The sequence below is a fragment of the Panulirus ornatus genome, chromosome 12 (genome assembly GCF_036320965.1).
Source record: "Panulirus ornatus isolate Po-2019 chromosome 12, ASM3632096v1, whole genome shotgun sequence".
Lineage (NCBI taxonomy): Eukaryota > Metazoa > Arthropoda > Malacostraca > Decapoda > Palinuridae > Panulirus > Panulirus ornatus.
In genome coordinates this window covers 69,371,834-69,394,534 of record NC_092235.1, presented here as the reverse complement: position 1 = coordinate 69,394,534, position 22,701 = coordinate 69,371,834, and the positions used below count along the sequence as shown (strand labels likewise).

The 22,701-nt window shown below is 51.7% G+C and overlaps 1 protein-coding gene across 3 annotated transcripts; it reads right to left on the bottom strand.

The window, feature by feature from the left end:
- Positions 1-225: 225 nt before the first annotated feature.
- Positions 226-22,163, bottom strand: LOC139752211 (acid-sensing ion channel 1A-like). 3 transcript variants are annotated; one of them, XM_071668209.1, is made up of 10 exons: positions 22,050-22,163; positions 14,082-14,178; positions 12,523-12,687; positions 11,298-11,466; positions 10,488-10,626; positions 9,108-9,265; positions 8,659-8,771; positions 4,602-4,803; positions 3,534-3,645; positions 226-2,544 (listed from the first exon to the last, which is right to left on the bottom strand). In XM_071668209.1, the coding sequence occupies exons 1-10, from the start codon at positions 22,072-22,074 to the stop codon at positions 2,111-2,113; spliced, it is 1,614 nt and encodes a 537-aa protein (XP_071524310.1). In that variant the 5' UTR covers positions 22,075-22,163; the 3' UTR covers positions 226-2,110. The 3 variants fall into 3 exon arrangements, with proteins under 3 accessions (XP_071524310.1, XP_071524311.1, XP_071524309.1); XM_071668210.1 differs by having other exon boundaries at positions 14,082-14,175; positions 22,050-22,160; XM_071668208.1 differs by lacking the exon at positions 22,050-22,163 and having other exon boundaries at positions 14,082-14,704.
- Between the last annotated feature and the right edge of the window lie 538 nt (positions 22,164-22,701).

Genomic DNA, 22,701 nt, shown 5'->3' with positions numbered 1-22,701 from the left:
CTACACTGAACACTGTCTCCTACACTGAACACTGTCTCCTACACTGAACACTGTCTCCCACACTGAACACTGTCTCCTACACTGAACACTGTCTCCTACACTGAACACTGTCTCCTACACTGAACACTATACTTCAGCAATGTAGTGCGTGTCATGGTTCCAGACCCAACAAGAGACTCCTGATGTAAAAGTATATAACAAAATTCTCTTTACAACTGACAGTACATCTTTATTACTTTACAGTACTTTTCTTACTTTATATTACACTTTTATTACTTTTCAGTACACTTTTAATACTTTACAGTACACTATTATTCATATACAGTACTTTTATTACTTTACGATACTTTATTACTTTACAGTACAATCTTAATACTTTGCAGTACAACTTCATTACTTTTGAACAACAGATATGAAAATATCAACAAAAATATCCAGCTTCTTTTGATGAACAATATTGATAGAAAATGAACCAAATACAAGTACATATAGATGTATGTGGGGTTGTTGTGGATGACCAGAGGGTTGTATGTGAGGCTATTGTAGAGATGTTGTGGCTGACTAGATGACTGCATTTGGGATTAATTTAGAGAGGTTATGACTGACCAGAGGGTTGTATCTGGGGTTAAAGAGATTGTGGCTGACCAGAGGGTTGTATCTGGGGTTAAAGAGATTGTGGCTGACCAGAGGGTTGTATCTGGGGTTAAAGAGATTGTGGCTGACCAGAGGGTTGTATCTGGGGTTAGAGAGGTTATGACTGACCAGAGGGTTGTATCTGGGGTTAAAGAGATTGTGGCTGACCAGAGGGTTGTATCTGGGGTTAGAGAGGTTATGACTGACCAGAGGGTTGTATCTGGGGTTAAAGAGATTGTGGCTGACCAGAGGGTTGTATCTGGGGTTAAAGAGATTGTGGCTGACCAGAGGGTTGTATCTGGGGTTAAAGAGATTGTGGCTGACCAGAGGGTTGTAGCGTGTAGCAGGAGATAATAATCGTAGCAGGGTACAACACTTAGACTCATGACGTATGGTTATGGATGGTTGTGGGGAGAATTATTGTCGTTACGCAAAGCTGAACATAATCGTACAGTGGTTGTTACACTGCTTCCACGTTAGAGAAACACATTCAGCAGGACGTGTGTGGCAAGTCTTCCTTCATCATCATCATCACATGCGTCCACCACTCACTCAAACTCGGAATACAAGATGTGCGCTCCCACCACCGTGTGTGTGTGTGTGTGTGTGTGTGTGCCAAGTGGAGGTCCTGACATGATATAACCAGACAAATGATTTCCCAGGAGGCCTACTGCCCCTGCCAGGCCTGGTGGGAAGGGGGAGGGGGGGACTGGGTCACTTACTGCCCCTGCCAGGCCTGGTGGGGTGGGGGAGGGGAGGATGTTCAAACGTCAATACAATTGTTATGGATAACTTTTAACATCCTCAACTTCACCTCCCCCCTCCCCCCCCCCTCCCTCACAGTCTATCTTGTATCGTAATTCCTCGTTCGAGTCCCTGCCTCCCCCCCCCCCCGGCCAGTAATATAATCACCACCAAACTAATTTGTGACTAACTTGATTACTGAATGATCTCTGACACCGTCTGGCCATGCAAGTTGATTTCCCTCCCAGTAGATCATGTTGTCAAATGGGTTGGCAGGCTGTCTGATGTGTTGGCAGGCTGTCTGATGTGTTGGCAGGCTGTCAGATGTGTTGGCAGGCTGTCTGATGTGTTGGCAGGCTGTCAGATGTGTTAGAAGGTTGTCAGAAGTATGGTGGTAGGTTGAGAGGTGTGTTGATAGGGTGTCAGATGTGTTGGCAGGTTGTCACAAACGTCCACACAGCCCACAACACGACCCGTCATCCTGCCGTGTGTACAAGAGTGCAGGTGTTCACTGTACGTTGTCTGGTCTCTCGGATGTTCCAGTACCAGGATGATCAACACAACTGTTCCGTGCAGCGCCTCACCTGCATCTGACCCACACTAACTAACCTGGGCGGCTGCAGAGGGCGTGCTCAGTGTGCCTCGTCTCCTGAGGGACAGCTTCACATATATCCTGATCACCAGACCACTAATCTCTGCCAAGGTGCCACCGTACCCTGCAGAGGACGGGGTGCTACAGGTGACCAGCGTCCTCCTGCTGCAGGGTAGGGCCGCCTCCTGTAGCAGGGTTCCTCTCTACCAGACAGTCGTCGTGCACTGAGGCTGGGTCATACAAGGCCGCCACCACGTCACCAGACCAGGCGTCGTGGCTGCTGACGTGGGCGGTGTAGGTGTGGTGGCCCCCCTGGGCGGCGCTCCTTTGGTCGTGGAGGGTCGTGTGCAGAGTGGTGTGGGCGGCGCTCCTCTGGTCGTGGAGGGTCGTGTGCAGAGTGGTGTGGGCGGCGCTCCTCTGGTCGTGCAGGGTCGTGTGCAGAGTGGTGTGGGCGGCGGGTGTGCACGGGAGGACGTCTTTTGGGTGGTAGGTGGGCGGGATCAGTCCTCTGTGGCGGGCGTAGAGCCGCGCCAGACCCACCACAGCACATTCCAGTACCTCCAGCACGGTCAGTACTGTAGGGGTCAGCAAGCAGGGGGCAGGGTCAGTACTGTAGGGGTCAGCAGGCAGGGGGCAGGGCCAGTACTGTAGGGGTCAGCAAGCAAAGTGCAGGGTCAGTACTGTAGGGGTCAGCAGGCAGGGGGCAGGGTCAGTACTGTAGGGGTCAGCAAGCAAGGGGCAGGGTCAGTACTGTAGGGGTCAGCAGGCAGGGGGCAGGGTCAGTACTGTAGGGGTCAGCAGGCAGGGGGCAGGGTCAGTACTGTAGGGAAGGTGTGGAGGTACAGGATGGACCCCAACACATCAGTTCGCCCAGCCATCAACATGTCATCATAATTCTCCGGACATCACAACCCGCGTTCCACTTACTGCCACTGCAACTCTCTACTCTGACGTACATAACATGAAGTTCACCTACAAATATTTTGCTACCTACTTACCCATATTGTTACCTACCTACCTATACTGTTACCTACCTACCCATATCAAACTACACTATGAACCCATCTATTTTCACCAACAAAACAAATAGTTTACGCCCTCATAACCCGACACGCCCACATACCCAAGCATGCCCACACCCCAGCATGGCCACACACTCTTGCAGAACCACACGCCCTAAAACACCTCCGCACCCTATCATGGCCACACGCACCTAGGTCAACCACACACCCTGGCACGCCCACATATCCTAGCACACATCACTCACTCTAACACACACTCACATCCTAGCACGTGCACTCACCCTAGCTTGTCTCCACGCCCACATACCCTAGCACACCTAAACGCCCATCCACCCTGACACACCCAGACGTTTTAACACATACATACACACTTTAGCACGCCCACACCCTAGCACATCCGCACGCCCTAGCACGCCCACACCCTAGCACACCCGCACGCCCTAGCACGCCCACACCCTAGCACACCCGCACGCCCTAGCACGCCCACAAACTCTATCACGTTCAAACGCCCTGTCAGGCCAGTGGTGGCTGCTGGTACGTACGTGAAGCCCCCAGCAGCAAGCCAGCCATCCCGCCGAAGTCTGCGACGAGCGAGGCAAACGGGTAACTGAGCTCCTCCTTCACCTCCTCGTACACCAGGTCCAGGAAGAACATCTGCCGACACACACACACACACACACTAGCTCAAGCTCAAAATCCAACTCAAACTCAAGTTAAAAGTCAAGTATAAGCTCAAGTTCAAGCTAAAGGTCAGTTGAAACTCCAGCTCAACCTAAAGTTTAAGTTCAAGCTCAAGGAAAGTTCAAGAGATTGTTGACCTTTAACACTAGAATATATCTTCAAGATTGCCTTAACACAACACCTGTTGACCCACCTTGATCCTGGCCTTGTCGTCCAGTGACCCACCTTGATCCTGGCCTTGTCGTCCAGTGACCTACCTTGATCCTGGCCTTGTCGTCCAGTGACCCACCTTGATCCTGGCCTTGTCGTCCAGTGACCCACCTTGATCCTGGCCTTGTCGTCCAGTGACCCACCTTGATCCTGGCCTTGTCGTCCAGTGACCCACCTTGATCCTGGCCTTGTCGTCCAGTGACCCACCTTGATCCTGGCCTTGTCGTCCAGTGACCCACCTTGATCCTGGCCTTGTCGTCCAGTGACCCACCTTGATCCTGGCCTTGTCGTCCAGTGACCCACCTTGATCCTGGCCTTGTCGTCCAGTGACCCACCTTGATCCTGGCCTTGTCGTCCAGTGACCCACCTTGATCCTGGCCTTGTCGTCCAGTGACCCACCTTGATCCTGGCCTTGTCGTCCAGTGACCCACCTTGATCCTGGCCTTGTCGTCCAGTGACCCACCTTGATCCTGGCCTTGTCGTCCAGTGACCCACCTTGATCCTGGCCTTGTCGTCCAGTGACCCACCTTGATCCTGGCCTTGTCGTCCAGTGACCCACCTTGATCCTGGCCTTGTCGTCCAGTGACCCACCTTGATCCTGGCCTTGTCGTCCAGTGACCCACCTTGATCCTGGCCTTGTCGTCCAGTGACCCACCTTGATCCTGGCCTTGTCGTCCAGTGACCCACCTTGATCCTGGCCTTGTCGTCCAGTGACCCACCTTGATCCTGGCCTTGTCGTCCAGACGGTTGTCGGTAGTGTCGCCCCGGTACTGGTAGACGGTCTGGTGGCAGGGGATGCCACAGCGGCACTGCTGTGGTTCCCACCTGCCCTCGATCAACATCTCGTCCAGCTGCCTGCCAGCCTTGTTCAGCAGCAGGAGGCCCCGGCAGTATGGCACAGCCCCTCGCATGAAGGGCAGCCTGGGGAGTTGATGAAGGGCGCTGGAGAGTGTTGGAGGGAGCTGGGGGATGTTGGAGAGTGCTGGAGGGAGCTGGGGTTATTGAAGGGTGTTGGAGGGAGTTGCGGGTGTTGGAGAGTGGTGGAGGGAGATGGGTCTGTTTGAAGGGTGTTGGAGGGAGTTGCGGGTGTTGGAGAGTGGTGGAGGGAGATGGGTCTGTTTGAAGGGTGTTGGAGGTGGGAGAGGTCTGTATCGTGGGCAGGTAGAGCCAGTATACCAGACTTCCTCACCCCAGTCATCCCAGGGACCTGACCCCAGGGACGCACCCGTCATCCCAGGGACCTGACCCCAGGGACGCACCCCAGTCATCCCAGGGACCTGACCCCAGGGACGCACCCCAGTCATCCCAGGGACCTGACCCCAGGGACGCACCCCAGTCATCCCAGGGACCTGACCCCAGGGACGCACCCCAGTCATCCCAGGGACCTGACCCCAGGGACGCACCCCAGTCATCCCAGGGACCTGACCCCAGGGACGCACCCCAGTCATCCCAGGGACCTGACCCCAGGGACGCACCCCAGTCATCCCAGGGACCTGACCCCAGGGACGCACCCCAGTCATCCCAGGGACCTGACCCCAGGGACGCACCCCAGTCATCCCAAGGGTCACCACACCCCCCTGCCCCAGAGGGTCTGGGACAGGCAAGGAATAAATCATGTGATTCATTGAGGTCGACCACATTGAGGTCGACCACATTGAGGTCGACCACATTGAGGTCGACCACATTGAGGTCAACCACACTGAGGTCGACCACATTGAGGTCGACCACATTGAGGTCAACCACACTGAGGTCGACCACATTGAGGTCGACCACATTGAGGTCGACCACACTGAGGTCGACCACATTCATGACACAGGAAAATCTCGTCATTAATGTTATATTCACACAAATGATGATGAAAAAGATATTCCTGTTATCATGTATTGGCTACCATCATGGAACACCTGTCATCATGAGACACCTGTCATCATGGGACACCTGCCATCATGAGACACCTGTCATCATGGGACACCTGTCATCATGAGACACCTGCCATCATGAGACACCTGTCATCATGGGACACCTGCCATCATGGGACACCTGTCATCATGAGACACCTGTCATCATGGGACACCTGTCATCATGGGACACCTGCCATCATGGGACACCTGCCATCATGGGACACCTGTCATCATGGGACACCTGTCATCATGAGACACCTGTCATCATGAGACACCTGCCATCATGGGACACCTGTCATCATGAGACACCTGCCATCATGGGACACCTGTCATCATGGGACACCTGTCATCATGAGACACCTGTCATCATGGGACACCTGTCATCATGGACACCTGTCATCATGGGACACCTGTCATCATGGGACGACGGTCACCATGGGACACCTGTCATCATGAGACACCTGTCATCATGGGACACCTGTCATCATGAGACACCTGTCATCATGGGACACCTGTCATCATGAGACACCTGTCATCATGAGACACCTGTCATCATGGGACACCTGTCATCATGGGACGACGGTCACCATGGGACACCTGCCATCATGGGACACCTGCCATCATGAGACACCTGTCATCATGGGACACCTGTCATCATGGGACGACGGTCACCATGGGACACCTGTCATCATGAGACACCTGTCATCATGGGACACCTGTCATCATGAGACACCTGTCATCATGGGACACCTGTCATCATGAGACACCTGTCATCATGGGACGACGGTCACCATGGGACACCTGCCATCATGGGACACCTGTCATCATGAGACACCTGTCATCATGGGACACCTGTCATCATGGGACGACGGTCACCATGGGACACCTGCCATCATGGGACACCTGCCATCATGGGACACCTGTCATCATGGGACACCTGCCATCATGGGACACCTGCCATCATGAGACACCTGTCATCATGGGACACCTGTCATCATGGGACACCTGTCATCATGGGACACCTGTCATCATGGGACACCTGTCATCATGAGACACCTGTCATCATGGGACACCTGTCATCATGGGACACCTGCCATCATGGGACACCTGTCATCATGGGACACCTGTCATCATGGGACACCTGTCATCATGGGACACCTGCCATCATGAGACACCTGTCATCATGGGACACCTGTCATCATGGGACACCTGTCATCATGGACCACCTGTCCATCATGGGACACCTGCCATCATGGGACGACGGCCATCATGGGACACCTGTCATCATGGGACACCTGTCATCATGGGACACCTGCCATCATGGGACACCTGCCATCATGGGACACCTGCCATCATGGGACACCTGTCATCATGGGACACCTGCCATCATGGGACACCTGTCCATCATGGGACACCTGCCATCATGGGACACCTGCCATCATGGGACACCTGTCATCATGGGACACCTGCCATCATGGGACACCTGTCATCATGGGACACCTGTCATCATGGGACACCTGCCATCATGGGACACCTGCCATCATGGGACACCTGTCATCATGGGACACCTGCCATCATGGGACACCTGCCATCATGGGACACCTGCCATCATGGGACACCTGCCATCATGGGACACCTGCCATCATGGGACACCTGCCATCATGGGACACCTGTCATCATGGGACACCTGCCATCATGGGACACCTGTCATCATGGGACACCTGCCATCATGGGACACCTGTCATCATGGGACACCTGTCATCATGGGACACCTGCCATCATGGGACACCTGCCATCATGGGACACCTGCCATCATGGGACACCTGCCATCATGGGACACCTGTCATCATGGGACACCTGCCATCATGGGACACCTGTCATCATGGGACACCTGTCATCATGGGACACCTGCCATCATGGACACCTGTCATCATGGGACACCTGCCATCATGGGACACCTGCCATCATGGGACACCTGCCATCATGGGACACCTGTCATCATGGGACACCTGCCATCATGAGACACCTGCCATCATGGGACACCTGCCATCATGGGACACCTGTCATCATGGGACACCTGTCATCATGGGACACCTGCCATCATGAGACACCTGTCATCATGGGACACCTGTCATCATGGGACACCTGCCATCATGGGACACCTGCCATCATGAGACACCTGTCATCATGGGACACCTGTCATCATGGGACACCTGCCATCATGGGACACCTGTCATCATGGGACACCTGCCATCATGGGACACCTGCCATCATGGGACACCTGCCATCATGGGACACCTGTCATCATGGGACACCTGCCATCATGGGACACCTGTCATCATGGGACACCTGCCATCATGGGACACCTGTCATCATGGGACACCTGCCATCATGGGACACCTGTCATCATGGGACACCTGCCATCATGGGACACCTGTCATCATGGGACACCTGTCATCATGGGACACCTGCCATCATGGGACACCTGTCATCATGGGACACCTGCCATCATGGGACACCTGTCATCATGGGACACCTGCCATCATGGGACACCTGTCATCATGGGACACCTGTCATCATGGGACACCTGTCATCATGGGACACCTCGGTAATGGACCAGGTTGCCAGGGCTGCAGCAGACACGTACCTGCTCCTGCAGGGTGTGGTGTCCTACCATCAGGAACTCCAGATGTACAGGTGGCACGGGCTCTTACTGGGTTGGGTTCGAACCTTCAGCAGCTCAGCTTGGTTCAACACCAAGATTATCTCTCACTCACAGGGGTGTCCTAAGTCACCCCCCTCCTCCACACACCCACACACAGACTCATACACGTCCTCCGGTCACCCCGACCCCAGCATGAGGAGCCATCTTTACCGGCAGCGAAGGGTCCTGACGAAGGCCCTGGAGAAGCAGTCGTTGAGGCAGTGAGTCTGACGGTAGGCGGGGTCGTCCCGGCAAGGCTTCCTCTTGGTGCTCAACGACTGGAACTGTGAGGTGGCGCAGGTCGTTGTGGCCAGAGTGGTCGTGGTTAGGGTCGTAGAAAGGGTTGTAGCACAGGTTAGGTGTGTGCCCTAGTATATTAGTATGTCCAGATATACTCTGCTATGCTAGAGTATATCCTGACATACTAAAGTATACCCAGATATACTGAAGTATCCGCCAGAAAGCTTAGGTATGTCCAATATGAGCCAGACCTCATAATTCTGATCATAACTATTGAGAGAGAGAGAGAGAGAGAGAGAGAGAGAGAGAGAGAGAGAGAGAGAGAGAGAGAGAGAGAGAGAGAGAGAGAGAGAGAGAGAGAGAGAGAGATGCTGAATCACCTGTTTAAGAGAGAGGCTTATCTCCTTGTTCCAGCTCAAGCTGACCAGGTACCCATGGGTCTTGATAAGCAAGCTGGGGTCGTCCTCGGCCTCGTGTACCACCACCCACCACCCCTGGGGTCGTACCGTCTCCGGCTCCTTCACCCACGCCTCTGGATCTGCAATGTATTCTTATGTGAGTTACGACCCCTCATGTAAATGACGACCCCTCACTGTCCCTGAAGTTTTACTGTCAACCACGACCCCACCATCCCCAGGGTAGTGTGTCAACCACGACCTCCAGCCCTAGGGTAATGTGTCAACCACGACCCCCAGCCCTGGGGTAATGTGTCAACCACGACCCCCAGCCCTGGGGTAGTGTGTCAACCACGACCCCCAGCCCTGGGGTAATGTGTCAACCACGACCCCCAGCCCTGGGGTAGTGTGTCAACCACGACCCCAGCCCTGGGGTAGTATGTCAACCACGACCCCCAGCCCTGGGGTAGTGTGTCAACCACGACCCCCAGCCCTGGGGTAATGTGTCAACCACGACCCCCAGCCCTGGGGCAGTATGTCAACCACGACCCCCAGCCCTGGGGTAATGTGTCAACCACGACCCCCAGCCCTGGGGTAGTGTGTCAACCACGACCCCCAGCCCTGGGGTAATGTGTCAACCACGACCCCCAGCCCTGGGGTAGTGTGTCAACCACGACCCCCAGCCCTGGGGTAATGTGTCAACCACGACCCCCAGCCCTGGGGTAGTGTGTCAACCACGACCCCCAGCCCTGGGGTAGTATGTCAACCACGACCCCCAGCCCTGGGGTAGTGTGTCAACCACGACCCCCAGCCCTGGGGTAGTAGTGTCAACCACGACCCCCAGCCCTGGGGTAGTGTGTCAACCACGACCCCCAGCCCTGGGGTAGTATGTCAACCACGACCCCCAGCCCTGGGGTAATGTGTCAACCACGACCCCCAGCCCTGGGGTAGTATGTCAACCACGACCCCCAGCCCTGGGGTAGTATGTCAACCACGACCCCCAGCCCTGGGGTAGTATGTCAACCACGACCCCCAGCCCTGGGGTAATGTGTCAACCACGACCCTCAGCTCTGGGGTAGTGTGTGTCCCACGACCCACCAGCCCTAGTGTCGTACGTCCTACGTACGACCTACGTACGACTCCGACTCGTGTTCTGTCTCTGGGAGTCGCCCTAGGGCCTCCCCTCGTACCCCACACAGCCATGGCTGTACCACCTGCTCACCTAATGTGAAGTGGGAGTCACCTGAGGAGGTGAAAGACAGGTAGGACTGACGAAACTCACCTTGTATGAGGTGGGGAAATTAGGTGGTATAGGAGACACGAGGGTAAGGCAGGGGTCCAGTAGGTGAGGTGTGAGTTGCTCACCTAACTTGAGGTAGAGACCGTGGTAGGACCCAGCCAGTGTAGCAGGGGTGCCCGTGTAGGTGAGGCACGACCCGAACATGGTGTACGTTGCATGGAAGTGACCCGTCGTGTTGCACGGCCGACCCCGTCCCTGGTAACACTGCAGAGGACACCAAGCTTTAGGACCTGACCTGACGCTGGGGGAAGACTTTACGACCTGACCTGATGCTTGGGTAAGAGGAGACTTTGAGCGAGATAATCAATGGGAGGGACTGGAGGAGAAAACATTGAGCGAGATGATTAATGTGAGACAACAAAAGGAAGAAAGGCTTAATGGTCATCATACATAGTGTCGTGTTGATGAAAAATCCACTCCCGCCAGCCACCAGTTAGGCCTCTACTTCTACAATGGTTCCTAATGATCTGGGTGATGGTTGTTACAGGCCTGGCTGTTGGTGAAAAACAAATTGGTCTGGGGAACTGTCTGTTCCTTAGGAAACGGTTCGGAACATTACTAAGACCTGAGGAACGGAATGGAATTTACTCGTTCCAGACACGTGACCCTTACATAGACTGGTTATGACAATGGAAGTCTGATGTAATAGTAGGGTATAGTAGCTATCATCACAGATACATTCCTATATAGCCTGAAAAACTTAGCATCAAAGACCGCAAAATGTAGTTGAGGATCGCTCAAGGCGGCAGTATATTGCCTACTGGAACCTTCTGCAGTGTCTACAGGAACCTCCTGTAGCGACCACAGGAGGCCGGTCCAGCGTCCAAGGCTACAGCAGCGGCCGCCGGAGCCACGGATGATGGCGGGCATCTCACCTCGTCAACCATGGCTGAGATGTTCCAGGAGGTGCGGTCCCACAGTTCCTTGGCGTCCAGCAGGAGCACCAGGGCCTTCTGCGCCTCCAGCAGCCCTGGGTACTCTCTGCCCGTAATGTTCTCGTACACCTCACGCACGGCACTCGGGTCCATGGTCAGACGCAGCTTCCTGCGGCAGAGAGAGAGAGAGAGAGAGAGAGAGAGAGAGAGAGAGAGAGAGAGAGAGAGAGAGAGGGGGGGGGGTGACAGTAATGATGGGGAGTGGTGACCCTGATTAGACGGCTGTGTATCCGTAGGGAAGGAGTTCGTGTGATTAGGAGGAGTACAAAAAGCAACGGGAGTCCAAAAGAGATGTAGCACGAGACTTGTAAAAGGTGACTTTAGGGATCACGAATGGAAGAAATGATTCGTGCTGAGTCGTGTCCAGGTGAGTGGTAACATCAAGATCAAGAGTGTGCAGTGTTATCATTTCCAACTTAACTGTCATTACCAGAACAGTCGACCGTCGTGTTAGTGCATACCATCAGTCGTGTTTACACTTGTAAAATTTTGGACTGACCATCTTGAATGGCCGCGTGTAAGGCTACGGAATGAACAAAGTCAATATCGGAGACACATGTTAGAACATCTGAACTGATGAAAACCTAACCAACAGTTGACTGAAATGTCCGGTCGAGCGAGTGTTGTTGCGCAGTTCACTGAAGTAGAGGCAGGAGTGCATGATGATCATTGTACATCAGTGATAATTTTCTGCCTTGTATGATAATGATAATTGCTTTCATTATCATATGGATACGTACGATTAGTATGAAGCACATTGGGAAAAAGGAAATATTCAGCGATGTGTTCAAAATCATGTGTGAAGCTTTACGTTAGTAAGTGGTCATGCTGTCCAGTGTGGCATAGTTGATTAATCTTTCACAGTTAACATCACTACGATAATTTATCTCTAATCAGACGCGAAGTTATCTTTATTTGGTAATTCTTCCCAAAAATGGCTAAAATATCATAAATCTGGAAGGGATAATTCTAGAACTTTGCAAGATTGTGCGAAGACACGCTATTCTTGGTGCCTCATCTGAGTGAGTGGCGGAGAGTTATTACAGGTTCAAAGACCTGCTACCTCTGGCTGACGTGATTCCTGTAACTACCATCATCTTCCGTGACCAGATCAATCATGAGGTCAGAGAACGCGCCTTGTGGCAGGGTGAGGAAGAGGACCCACCTCGGAGAAGGACAGATGGTGATGGCGGGGAACTTGAGGGAGGCGTTGTGGATGACCTGGACGTCGACGTTCACAGGGTAGGAGAAGAAGTAGGCGAGTCTGCTCCCTACCACCGTCACCAGCACCAGCAAGCTCACCAGCAGTGTCCAGGCCCACAGGATCTTCCTGGAAAAGGGACGGAATCTCAATATGAACTGATATGTCCCTCACGGAAGTGGGGCTGCCTCCTGAAATCGTCCAAGTTTGTTGGACATGTTCCTGAGTGCCACCGCACCTGGCACTTCCAGTGACTCTCTGATGAACTGAGAGTTAAATCATCTGACTGTATAAACTACTTATTCTCTGGTCGATTGTTTATCTCTAGTTAGATGATCAGCAAACTACCCCTCCGGTCGACTAGCTATTCATTCATAAGGGCAGGACAGACAACATGACAGCTGAGGGTTCCATGACAGGGTGATCTGCTGCTGGAGGACAGTATTAGTGTCCTGGAATCTGAATCTGTAGAGACAGAGACTGTATGATCAAGCAGAAGGTTCCCCCCTCAACCCCTCACCCCACCCGCCACTATAGAGAGATCCCTCCCCAGCCATCACTATAAATGGAGACAGACCATTAAGGCACAAGACTCCTTCCCACCCGGCTTTATAGATGAGAGACAAGATAACAAAACGTCCGGCCCCGCCCACAGTCGGCCAGATAACAGTGAAGACGGGGCAGGTGGCAGGTAGTAGCTTGTACAGAGTATAATGATTGAGAAATTTTATGGGAAAGTGCGAGTGGAAAAAGTGCCTTTATCTTATACTGCGGCGAGTTACTTTCTAAAATTTCACGTAAAAGACGCCTAAATACCAGCCTTTCAAAGGCATTACATAGAGAGTGAAGCCAAGATACGAGTGGGAGAACATGAGGCGGTGTATGATGGAGACACTCGTGGCTGGCTGGCACTCTGGCAACGCTGGTCGTATGATTAAGTAGCCGAGGTAAACACGCTTTCTGACGTGGGATACTGGAGCATTCAGACGTCTGTCCACTTATGATTAGAGTGTCAAGGAACTGACTTAAAAACTTTTGTACTAGAAGAAACACACACACACACACACACACACACACACACACACACTCAAGCCAAGTAAATGTCGAACACTATGGATGGGTCACGGTAATAAGCTTTGATCGGAATATCATCCAAGAGGAAATAAGCTGCAGGAATCTATGTGTGAGAAGGACCTGGCAGTCGAGATCGTCCTTAACCTGTGGCCACAGTCCCACATTAGGAGTATAGTTAAGAGGCCAACTAACTGCCGGCGAATATCAAAATAGCATTCAAGTATATGGATATTACTGAGCAGCTGTTAACGTCAAACATAAGGTCAAAATTATAATATGCTCCTCAAGTTTGCTCACCGCAGCTAAAGAAGCACAAGAGTTCAGAGAGAAGGTCCAGAGGACGGCGACAAAGATGTTACCAGAATTACTCACACTGACTCACAGGCAAACACTAGAGGCTTCCCACCTTGAGGAAGGAGACGTACCTCAACCCCAGGGGAAGCACTAACCTGAAGCAGGAGGTCCAGGGAGACAGTAAGGTGCTCACGCCCGCCACGCCCACTCCTACCTCTGCCGTCCACAGTCCCCTGCGATTCTCGCCACCTGCTGGGGGAGTGAGACACACCGTCAGGAAGTGCGTGGAGGATGTGATCGTCTCTGGTGTGTCGAGTTTGTCAACTGCACAACAGAAAAATATATCCGTCTCGAGCTGTCTGTTATTCTTAGGTAGTGGAAGGTGTTGGTTTGGGTTTAAACAATCCAGCCATATTGATGATACCTTCATCTTTGTTCTTTCCAGCTGGTGAGCATGGCTCAGGAACACACAGCACAAGGACAGTGCCTCTCAGCTCCTCAGCTCAAGAGCAGGACCTCGTGTACGTAGCTTTCTACGTCAAGGATAGCCCACACCACAGCCTCTCACAGCAAGCGTCTGCTCACACAACATATCTCTGATAATCACCACATCTTTAGAAAGATCTATTCTCACAACATATTCTTATCATATCATTCCTATTTCCTTTTCCTGGTCATTTCTACGATACAACACCACTTGTAACACTTGTCTCTACCACTAATCTCACTCTGCGTATCCTTCTACCATCGTCACCCTCCTGTGTGACCCCAAACCAGCCCTGTCACTCCTGTGTGACCCCAGACCAGCCCCGTCACTCCTGTGTGACCCCTGACTAGCACCGTCACTCTTGTGTAACCCCAGACCAGCCCCGTCACTCCTGTGTGACCCCTGACTAGCACCGTCACTCTTGTGTAACCCAAGACCAGCCCCGTCACTCCTGTGTGACCCCTGACTAGCACCGTCACTCTTGTGTAACCCCAGACTAGCACCGTCACTCCTGTGTGACCCCAGATCTACCCTGTCACCCCTGTGTGACTCCAGACGTACCCCGTTACTTCTGTGTGATCACAGACCAAGCCCGTCAATCCTGTGTGACCTCAGACCTACCCCGTCACCCTTGTGTGACCCCAGGCCTACCCCATCACCTCTGTGTGACCACAGACCTACCCCGTCACTCCTGTGTGACCCTAGACCTATCCCGTCACCCCTGTGTGACCCCAGACCAGTCCCGTCACTTGTGTGTGGCCCCAGACCAAGCCCAGCACACACTGAGGGGTCCGGGACTCCTCGCGCCAACCTGGCTAGCCTGGATCACCTCACTGTTTTCAGAAACACATCAAGAAATCCTCTGGTTCGTTTACTTGACATACCTGTCAACACTGTGCTCACACATGCAACACTGTACCCACACCTTAGACATTGCTAACTGAGCCCACACCTGCACTGGCAAAACTGTACCCACACCTTCGACGCTGTTAACACTGAGCCCACACCTGCAACACTCACCTGTGCTCCTAGCGCCCCTGCTGAAGGCTGACACCCCCTTCAGGTTCAGGGTCTTGTTGTTCCCCTGGCTCATGGATAACATGACGAGGCTCTGCCAGCAAGAGGCTCACCACTGGCAACGATCGATTTCCGTTCGAACTAATAGTAAGTCATGAAAGTGGCGTCTCATGCGTTAGTTATCATCGCCTTCTCCTGTTTGATCCAAGATGAGAACCATCTTCAGGAAATTACATTTCTCGAACTGCAGGAGAGGCGTCCTCTCTCCTACTGGGACAAAAGCTTCTGAAAATAGTTCCGATTTGCCTCAGTGAACCTTCCAAAATGTTGCCGGGAATAGTGAGACGAAGTGTTTGTTGAGTCCTTGCAGCAGTGTTGACCCAAGAAAGTCCCTCAGAGGTCTTGAGACATCCCGAATACTTCGTACACGATGAGGAAAGTTACGTAGAAGCGAGGCGACTGAGAGACCTTCATGAGCCTTTGAGTCCTCAGAGAGTGCGAGGGTCCTCAGAGAGTGCGGGGGTCCTCAGAGAGTACGGGGGTCCTCAGAGAGTGCGGGGGTCCTCAGAGAGTACGGGGGTCCTCACAGAGTGCGGGGGTCCTCAGAGAGTACGGGGGTCCTCAGAGAGTACGGGGGTCCTCAGAGAGTGCGGGGGTCCTCAGAGAGTACGGGGGTCCTCACAGAGTGCGGGGGTCCCCAGCAGATCCGTCCTCGGTGGATGTGAGCGGGAGGAACTCCGCCGATGATGCCTTCCTCCCCACAGTAACACTGACACCCAGCTCCACCTCACAACACTGGCGCCCAGCTCCACCTCACAACACTGGCGCCCAGCTCCACCTCACAACACTGGCGCCCAGCTCCACCTCACAACACTGGCGACCAGCTCCACCTCACAACACTGGCGCCCAGCTCCACCTCACAACACTGACACCCAGCTCCACCTCACAACACTGGCGCCCAGCTCCACCTCACAACACTGACACCCAGCTCCACCTCACACGAGTAAATAAACTCCTCTCTCTTCAAGACAGGCCTCGTTCACAACATAATTGCTCTGGCATTGAGCGTCTCAGCCACAGGTGGCGGCAGTTAATCACCCGCCTAACGAGCACAATGACTGGTTAGACCCCAAGACATATATTCACTTCTAACGAAGAAGCTCCGACGGAAGCCACAATTTGCCTCAGTCATTCCCTTCATCTGTCTCCACCTGTCAAGGGCGGTATTGATTCCCAACTTTCGCACTCACTGGAGACGCACTTACCTTGGTAGACAACCTAGTGAAACACACTCACAGTTGGGAAACACACTCACACTGGTGAGACGCACTCACACTAGTGAGAGACAATTACACAGGGGATACACTCACACTGGTGAGAACCTTCATCACTGTCTTGGTGTCAACAGAGAAGAATAATGAGCGCTCGTGTAGGACACGGTAACAAGGTGGTCACTGTCAACACACTTTTAATTACCTTATTTGTACCTTGCTGTGCTATACTGTATTTTACTATACTGCACTGTGTTGTGCTGTGCTGTACTATATGGTATTGTACTATACTGTACTGTACAGTGTTGTACTATACTGCACTGTGCTGTACTATTCTATATTGTACTATACTGTTCTGTATTGTGTTGTACTATACTGCACTGTGTTGTGCTGTGCTGTACTGTGCTGTACCGTACCGTACTGTAGTGTACTGTCCTGTATTGTACGGAAAGGAAGTTCCCACAATCTTAACCCCCCATCCTTCTCTTGTGTCACACAACTTTGTAAACTTGAAGGCCCTGCCAACACTGAGAGGTCCATCATGTAGTTTATTCCATTCATCCACCACTACAGCGCTCCTCTCTGTATGTCAGTCCTATGTACACACGGAGGTGTTGTTGCCGGACGCACGACAACCCCCAAACGTGTAAACACGGCAGTGTTGTTGCCAGGCGTAAGACAACATCCATTACACAGGTGTAGACACTTTGAGGAAGATGCTAGACGCAAGATGACTAACCCGCTATACATAGCCGCCGATAATTCTACCATTTTTTTGATAAATACAAATTGCTGGCTTCTGGGATGAGATATTCCCGGAGAAATATTTCATTGTTGAGCAAGAGAGAGGGAGATAGCGGGGCTGAGGGACGGTGAACAATGTTATCTGCAGTTCAAGATGTGGTAGCCAGGGAGGGAGGGAGGGAGAGGTGGTGAGGGAAGATGTGGTAGCCAGGGAGGGAGGGAGGGAGCGGTGGTGAGGGAAGATGTGGTACCCCTTAGCAGGAACGAGCAGACGTGTCAGTAGTAACGCGTCAGTAGTGGACAGTAGTAACGTGTCAGTAGTGGACAGTAGTAACGCGTCAGTAGTGGACAGTAGTAACGTGTCAGTAGTGGACAGTAGTAACGCGTCAGTAGTGGACAGTAGTAACGCGTCAGTAGTGGACAGTAGTAACGCGTCAGTAGTGGACAGTAGTAACGTGTCAGTAGTGGACAGTAGTAACGCGTCAGTAGTGGACAGTAGTAACGTGTCAGTAGTGGACAGTAGTAACGTGTCAGTAGTGGACAGTAGTAACGTGTCAGTAGTGGACAGTAGTAACGTGTCAGTAGTGGACAGTAGTAACGCGTCAGTAGTGGACAGTAGTAACGTGTCAGTAGTGGACAGTAGTAACGCGTCAGTAGTGGACAGTAGTAACGTGTCAGTAGTGGACAGTAGTAACGCGTCAGTAGTGGACAGTAGTAACGTGTCAGTAGTGGACAGTAGTAACGTGATGAGTGATGCTAGGGAAGACGAGGAAAAGGTTCTCCAGAGAGAAGATCTTGCAATGTGATGGCAGGAAATTTTGGAAATGTTTCCATCTCAGGTAATGACTGGGAGGCTGGGTGTGTCCAGAGACAGTACAGATGGACACCGAAGCTTCTGCAGCACCTGTCAACATATCTGGTCAAGAAGAAGGTAAATCCTTCCCCACGAGTCCTGCGTCACTGGAAACGTAAACTGAAGGTTGAACGTTCAGTCTGACCGACAAGTGTTCAGCACGAGGACAAATCTCTGAAAATGAAATTTAGCGAAGCGCCTCTCCCAAGGGTCATGTCTGTCTGAAGGACGTCGACCGAGACACCATCCGCCCACTTGTTGCAAATCCCCTGAAGGTACCTTGCTCAGGGAGGAACTTTCCTCTCCTCTGTTAGACACAAGATTGACCGACGGATTTCCACAGACTTCGTGACAACCATTGTGGTTGACAGTCTCTTTACTGCTGTCATGTCCTCCTCCAGGGTCATTCCCACTCCTTTTCTGAAGTATGATTTTCGAAAATGGTTTTCAGAACTAATATTTCTTTACATTTATATGTGGTTGATCTTCGCGTCCCACTGTCAGGCAATTACGTTCCCCTGTGGTGCATGGCAACCTCACAGCCTTTCCTGCCAGGCTTCTGTCCAACTTTGAGACGGAACGAAGGAATCTGTCTGTACAGGAGGTGGAGCCTGCCAATAAGTTTCTGACCTCCACACAAACTTTTCTTATCGAGATCTGTGAAGGACATGTAACATAACCGCTACCTTAGCAGGAAGGAAGGAAGGAAGGGGTCGCGTGGTAGGGTTGACTGGTAGACTGGTAGGGGGGACTGGTAGAGTCGACCAGTACGGCTGACTAGTACCTGCGGGACACTAGACCAGGTCACGTGCTTACTCTGACTCACTGATGGTACACTGCTACACCCAACACTGGCTCACTGATGGTACACTGCTACACCCAACACTGGCTCACTGATGGTACACTGCTACACCCAACACTGGCTCACTGATGGTACACTGCTACACCCAACACTGGCTCACTGATGGTACACTGCTACACCCAACACTGGCTCACTGATGGTACACTGCTACACCCAACACTGGCTCACTGATGGTACACTGCTACACCCAACACTGGCTCACTGATGGTACACTGCTACACCCAACACTGGCTCACTGATGGTACACTGCTACACCCAACACTGGCTCACTGATGGTACACTGCTACACCCAACACTGGCTCACTGATGGTACACTGCTACACCCAACACTGGCTCACTGATGGTACACTGCTACACCCAACACTGGCTCACTGATGGTACACTGCTACACCCAACACTGGCTCACTGATGGTACACTGCTACACCCAACACTGGCTCACTGATGGTACACTGCTACACCCAACACTGGCTCACTGATGGTACACTGCTACACCCAACACTGACTCACTGATGGTACACTGCTACACCCAACACTGGCTCACTGATGGTACACTGCTACACCCAACACTGGCTCACTGATGGTACACTGCTACACCCAACACTGGCTCACTGATGGTACACTGCTACACCCAACACTGGCTCACTGATGGTACACTGCTACACCCAACACTGATACGGTGCGTTATTACGGCCACGCTGACTAACGGTACAGTGTTACACCCAATGCTTCACCTGTGGCCACTTGGTTAGGTACACCGGTATATGCAGCAGTTTTTTTTTTTTTTTGTGTGTGTGTACTATGCAGCACAGGTGCACATCTGCTCTGTAGCCATGTCTACATCCCCTTCACGTACTGTGTACGTGAAGGGGATGTTTATAGCAGAAATATAAACATCTACATACGACACTAGCCAAACATGTCCCTTACGCCATGTAGAACAAGTACCCAGTGTACTGGCTACATCCATCTATTACAATGACTACACCCATCTATTACACTGGCTACACCCATCTATTACACTGGCTACACCCATCTATTACACTGGCAACACCCATCTATTACACTGGCTACACCCATCTATTACACTGGCTACACCCATCTATTACACTGGCTACACCCATCTATTACACTGGCTACACCCATCTATTACACTGGCTACACCCATCTATTACACTGGCTACACCCATCTATTACACTGGCTACACCCATCTATTACACTGGCTACACCCATCTATTACAGTGGGTGCACCCATCTATTACACTGGCTACACCCATCTATTACAGTGGCTACACCCATCTATTACACTGGCTACACCCATCTATTACACTGGCTACACCCATCTATTACACTGGCTACACCCATCTATTACACTGGCTACACCCATCTATTACACTGGCTACACCCATCTATTACAGTGGATGCACCCATCTATTACACTGGCTACACCCATCTATTACACTGGCTACACCCATCTATTACACTGGCTACACCCATCTATTACACTGGCTACACCCATCTATTACACTGGCTACACCCATCTATTACACTGGCTACACCCATCTATTACACTGGCTACACCCATCTATTACACTGGCTACACCCATCTATTACACTGGCTACACCCATCTATTACAGTGGGTGCACCCATCTATTACACTGGCTACACCCATCTATTACACTGGCTACACCCATCTATTACACTGGCTACACCCATCTATTACACTGGCTACACCCATCTATTACACTGGCTACACCCATCTATTACACTGGCTACACCCATCTATTACAGTGGCTACACCCATCTATTACACTGGCTACACCCATCTATTACACTGGCTACACCCATCTATTACACTGGCTACACCCATCTATTACAGTGGCTACACCCATCTATTACACTGGCTACACCCATCTATTACACTGGCTACACCCATCTATTACACTGGCTACACCCATCTATTACAGTGGGTGCACCCATCTATTACACTGGCTACACCCATCTATTACAGTGGGTGCACCCATCTATTACACTGGCTACACCCATCTATTACACTGGCTACACCCATCTATTACAGTGGGTGCACCCATCTATTACACTGGCTACACCCATCTATTACAGTGGGTGCACCCATCTATTACACTGGCTACACCCATCTATTACACTGGCTACACCCATCTATTACAGTGGGTGCACCCATCTATTACACTGGCTACACCCATCTATTACAGTGGGTGCACCCATCTATTACACTGGCTACACCCATCTATTACAGTGGGTGCACCCATCTATTACACTGGCTACACCCATCTATTACAGTGGGTGCACCCATCTATTACACTGGCTACACCCATCTATTACACTGGCTACACCCATCTATTACAGTGGGTGCACCCACCCACTCACTATACGGTTTCCTGCCCTAGCCAAGATGATCCCCAGAGAAAGTAAGGTGATGGGTGACATACCGAGGGTTACTTCCCCTAGCTCCTCGTCAGCATCCACTGCCCGCAGCGTCAGCCACTGGATGACGTACTCGCCCCCCACCAATAACCATGTCATCAGTAGCTGACACTGGCACTCAGTGTGTGTCCTAAGTCTGTTGAAGAGTGTGTGTGTCAGCTGGTGGGTGTTGATGCTCTGATATCAGTGTCAGCTGGTGGGTGTTGATGCTCTGATATCAGTGTCAGCTGGTGGGTGTTGATGCTCTGATATCAGTGTCAGCTGGTGGGTGTTGATGCTCTGATATCAGTGTCAGCTGGTGATTTCTAAGGAAAGTTCAGGAAGACTTTGAATCTTGGGAAGTGATTGCAGAATTAGGAATTAGAAAACGTAAGAATAACAAGAACCATAAGATTCGATAACGTAACGTAAGACTAAGGAACGTACCGAGACGATCTGCCATCACTAGCATTCTCCTGAAGATGGCGTGAAGCGCTGCAGCACCAGGAGTAGCACCGCCGGGAAACAGGCGCTGGGCAGCCGGGCTGAGGACCTGACGCCAACCTGACGACCAGTCATGTCGTTAGTAAGGACCAGTTAAGTCGTTAGTGATAACATTATATCCCTGGATGACTTTCCAACACCTGATTCTATAAACAAAAGATGGAGTCTGACTCCAGGGAGACATCGCTAATATCAAGGCAAGTCATATGAGGACAAAGGGTTATGTACAGGCCAATCATATGAAAGCGTTCGGGAAAATTTCGTGTATCATATTGTGACAGAACACGCAGCCAGTCGAAGTAGAGTGGCTCAGCGCTGGGTCTTATCTTCACGTATCACAAAATGGAAAAAGATATCAGATATGATACAACACTGGGAGGTTAGGTTGACCATGTATTGATTGCCTGCTTACTGACGAAGTGAAACGAACAGAAAATAAACCAAACTCAAAAATGTTAGTTAAGTTAACCATGTGGACGTATACAATGTATAACGGAATATAAACTGAGCTAAGCAATTTCATACCCAGAGTAATGAGGTAAGTATTGAGGTAGGTACTGAGGTAAGTATTGAGGTAGGTACTGTGGCAAGTATA